Consider the following 4,683-nt stretch of genomic DNA (forward strand, 5'->3'; position numbering starts at 1 on the left):
GCGAACTACCTTTTATTCGATTTGTTACTTTTGGTAACCCGGTTCGCCCTTTACAAAAAAAAGACTAGTCCGGGGGGCTCCTCACCCATCCACACTTCTTCGAAAACCCCTTTCCCATGTTGCCTGTCAACGAGAATTGGTACTTTTGGGTCATCAACAGAGGCCCCGCCCACCCCACCTTTTACATTCTTGATCTATTTTGACCCAAGTTTCATTTTGTTCTAGGTCATTTCGAAATTGTAGAAGGTAAGCAATTCTAGACTCTTCGTCGATGTCGTCGACATCACAAAGAAACTGGACCGAGTGCCTGATATTGGACAATTGGACTTCGTCTTCTATGCCGGAAGCCCGAGCGATTTCTTCAGCTCGATGAACAATATCGTGTAAGAGTTTTTTACACTCGGCCTTTCTTCGCTGTGTGAACAAGGTCTTAGTATGTATGGGCAGGTCGCAATAAGTGGCTGGTCGAAGGTTTAGACCAATCGCAATTTATCACCATCTTGCCCGCTTCCAATTGATGACTGGCTATTATATAAGTGTTGACCTAAGCCCCTGTGCTGGGGCTCGGCTCCCGAACCGTACGTGAGCTGCCTCGTACGGCTCTTCCTAAGAACTTGAAGCCCCATCTCTCTAACTAGAAAAAAATGAATTTACAAGACAAAGACAAAAAAGACTTTTTCAAAAAGCCTTCGCCCTCCTATTCAACGGGGCTATTAGAGAAGCAGCTTCGTTCCTTGACTTCTTTGCTCAGTCAAGCTTCCTTGTTCCTTAGTGTAGTCTCGGTCCATAGTTTAAGACTCCGTTCCTTATAGCCTAGTCTATATCCACAGCTGACGTGACTCCGTACCGACGCCTTTCCCTTTGTATACGGCTAAGTGACTTCGTAACCTTAACGTACTTTCTTTCTTACTGTAGCATAGGCCTTCGTCGGGCTTTCGTCCCTTCGCCTATAGATGGCGGCTTGGCTTCGCTATCGCTCATGACTTGGTATAGAGCCGTGTAGTCGCTTATAGAATGCCGACTACTATTTATTTTCCACTTAATATAAGGGAAGGGGGGAGGGAAGCGAAGCTTAGCGAGCTTTATAAGGCCGACCACTACATAAGTCGCTGGCGGAGAAAGCTCTTCGAGCTTCCCTTCATTCGTTGCTAAGCCAAGGTCCCAGGTCTCCGAGTCAGCCCGCGCTTTTTCGAAGAATCCTGCACCCATGGGCATACGGCCTGGCAGGCCTTCCCTTTCCGCCGGAGCTTCATGGGCGTTGCCCCGTTCCCCAATCAGATGTTTGGATGTGAGCTATACTCCGCGAGGAGCCAACCGGGCGTATGGCCTTGCCTTGCCATTTGACCTCTCTTCCCGTGTGACTAGGAATGCTCAGTGACAACCTCTCAATTGTCACCGCCTGGCCTCTCTTGCTACCACGGTAGCACCTAGTGTGGTCAGCACCAATCGTGTTCGGGCAACGAAGCTTACACTCATTCACATTGGTTCATCCTGCTATGCCCTGGGCCTTTTGCTCTTCTAACGTAAAAGGTGGCCGGCCATTCGTCAAGGCCCAGGAATCCGCTGGACATCTCAGCGGCGGGATTTGATACCCGCATCCGATCGAAGTTCCATTTTAGTGCCCCCCTAACATAAAGGAGAGCTGTTTCTAGGTGGGTCGCTTTGCGCAAGACATTGCTTAGGACCAACGGGTCACACGACAGGTGCACGATCCACTTTGCACGTTCCATCCTTCGTCCCTTCGCCTATCGGCTTGGCAGGCAAGCTACCTTGATCCATCTTCGGCTTCGATTTGTTATGCTCAGAAGCTCCAACAAGCCCTAAAGTCTCTTGCCGCCTAAAACTCTGCCAAGAGAGCGCTGCTTTACGTTTGATCCTATGTGCCCAGAGAATGCTATGCGTTCTCCACTTTCGGATCTCGCAAAGAGAGAACGTGTTTTTTCCTCTGACTTTCTTCATTCGCGGAGCGAAGAAAGCGGGCTTTGCCCCAGCTACGGCTATCCTTGGGAAAGCAAAAGAGCTACCGAAGGAAAGGGATGCAGTCTCTCCCTTGGCTTTTGGAGAGGAGAATGCAGAGAAGAAAAGGTCCTTCGCGCAAGTTTTTTTGCTTCCTGCGCCCTTACTAGTAAAGGGGCTCTTCGACCAAGAAGGCATTCTGGTAGGAAGGCCGACCACTACATAAGCCGCCATCAGTCCAGGAGAGAAGCAAGCTACCTTTCTTTGATCCACCTTCCCCGGCAGGGAAGAGAACGAAAATGGACCGCGGATGGCGGTCGTGGTAGATTCTCGAATCTTACGCGGGGGAGCGAACTCTTCTATCGTGTTGCATTTCCTCTTGCGGACCCCCTCTTTCCATCGTACTAGAGCGATTCGAGAAGAACGATTAGGGTCATATTCTATCCTTTCTACAATGCCCATAGACGAAGTGCTTCGTTTCAGATCAATTCTTCGCTGCAATCGCTTCGATCCACCCCCTCGGTGAAAAACCGTAATACGCCCTGAGGAATTTCTACCAGCAGACCTCCCTGTACTGAAAGTGAATTGTCTAAGTTCTCTCCTTTGTCTCATTGTCTATCTCGTAATCATTCGATTCCGTCCAAATTAGCTCCTACTCCTACTCCTTCTCCTCCTTCATCCTCCTTGGTCCTTTTGACATAACACTTTCGGCCGCTTAAGAGACTGACTATCTCTCTCTTTCTATCTTTATATGCAATTTCTTTATTTAACTCGAAGAGTGACTACTGATTTCTGCTTGTAGTTCCTCTCTCGTTAGTGTACTCGTGGGACTCGGTAGGCAGAAAGGAGCCGAAACCTGTGTCCCACGCTAAGCAGTTTGCGTGGTTGTCCTCCATAGTTAAGTACAGAAATCAGTTTAACTACAACCCTTTTTTGACTGTTTTTTCCTTGTTCGACTAGTAGCAGGTATCGTCTTACTAGTAAAGTAATTGGACTAACGTCCAGCTCTTTCCTTGCTATTTCCCTGTTTTCTCTAATCTACGGGGATCTCTCTAAATAGCTTATGTAAAGTAGAGTTCCATCCTCCCCCGATGCTTCCTTTTGTCGAATGAAAGCTTCTTCACCTCTGCTTTGAAACTCGGGCATTCCTCCGTAGGGCAATCCTTAGCTTCTGTGCTTGCAGTCTGCCATAGAGGTGAAAACTCATCACCATGAAACTAGTACCCGTAGTACCCCTTGCTGACTTGGAGGAGTATGAGAAAGCCCCGATTCCCGATTCGATCAGTGATCGTATGTAATAGATTGGGCTGCTTCCTCGTTTGAGGCTGCCCGCTCCATAGCCTATTGTCTTGGGAAAGTGGCCTAGCTAACCATTCTTTCGAAGAGAGTTCTGCGATTTCCCTCTTTGGTGGCATCGTATAGTAAGATCCCCCCATCTCGCTTATGTGAGCATTTCGGGCTGTTATTGTGCGGTATCCGCTCTTGGGCTTTGCTAACTTCATCTAATATGTTCTACGCTCGGAGGTGCGGGACTCTCTTTACCCCCCATGATATACCTCGTTCACTTCTTCCTGGGCGGACCGGCAACTTTTTTTTCTAGAAGTAAGAGTTTTGCTGGATTTTGAGGCGGACCCTTTGGAGGTGACAGCCTTGGGATTGACGGGGATCTTCTTTTCGAATCTTTTCGGTTTGAGTTGTTGCAGTAGCCACTTCGGCTTTGGACGAACCGACTTTAGAGGTTGTTGATCCTGATGAAGTAATTGATCCAGCCTTAAAAAGCGTAAAAGCCTTCATGGGAGCTTTCTTAACAGCCAGTGAAGTACCAAGTGGGTGGCTTAGTGCTTGTGAAGCTCCTTCCACAACAGTTCAAGTCATGAAGGAAGGTGCATAAGAGGTTGGTGCGGAAGTACGAAGGCCCATTCAAGATCACCAAGAGGATTCTCAAGGTTTCCTATCAATGGGAGCTGCCCTCCTGACTCAAAATACACTCCGTCTTCCATGCAAGCTGCTTGAAGCTCTATCATGAAGACATGGAGGACCCTAGCAGAGGGCTATCAAATCGAGCGCCTACTGCTGTTGTTGATTCCTGTGACAAAGAGGCGGAGTACATTATTGCGGACCGGACAGTGCGGACGTCATGGCGTGCCTCCTTACACCGAGTATTTGGTCAAGTGGAAGCCCTTGGGTGAAGAGCTTATAATACGCCTTTACCTCGCCTTCTAAGGCTACAGAAGTGAAAAGGCTTTGTCTCCCTCTTTACCGAAATAACCTGTTCGAAAAGAGCTTACCCAAACCGAACATTCTTCCCTTGTTTGCAGGGAGCTAGGACAAACTATTGAATCGGCCATAGTGGAGCGCTTCTTCAGTGATTTAATCACATTCCAATTCAGTTATATTTTGTTTTTTCCAAAGCTTCCCAAGAGCGGACCCGTTCTAAGATGGAATAAATGCTTTGGGGAATCGATAAAGCTTAGATTTTTTTACTTGAGAACCAAACTTCAAAGCAATGTCTTTAACTATTTCATCTATAGTTGCTCGCATGTCAATTGCATCAGAAGAGTTTTTGGCTCGCAAAGAGTCCTATTGGCAGTAAGAACTGCAGCCACTTCATCCTGAACACTCTTATGCTGAAAGACTATCAACAGTAGGCAATCGGATCGTAATCACTCTAGAAATAGAAGCTTGGTAGACGTTTGAATATTGTATCACGAACTGGAAAAATAAATA

The 4,683-nt window shown here is 47.5% G+C and overlaps 1 protein-coding gene across 1 annotated transcript; it reads right to left on the reverse strand.

Annotated features, from left to right (window-relative positions):
* Positions 1-479: 479 nt before the first annotated feature.
* LOC113783450 (60S ribosomal protein L2, mitochondrial) lies at positions 480-4,189 on the reverse strand. Its single transcript, XM_027329590.1, is given in 5 exon segments — positions 480-1,136; positions 1,138-1,282; positions 1,284-1,333; positions 1,336-1,361; positions 1,710-4,189. Coding segments are annotated over 5 exon segments (1,119 nt in total). The 5' UTR covers positions 2,569-4,189; the 3' UTR covers positions 480-1,097.
* Between the last annotated feature and the right edge of the window lie 494 nt (positions 4,190-4,683).

Source organism: Coffea eugenioides, chromosome 9 (assembly GCF_003713205.1).
Source record: "Coffea eugenioides isolate CCC68of chromosome 9, Ceug_1.0, whole genome shotgun sequence".
Classification (NCBI taxonomy): Eukaryota; Viridiplantae; Streptophyta; class Magnoliopsida; order Gentianales; family Rubiaceae; genus Coffea; species Coffea eugenioides.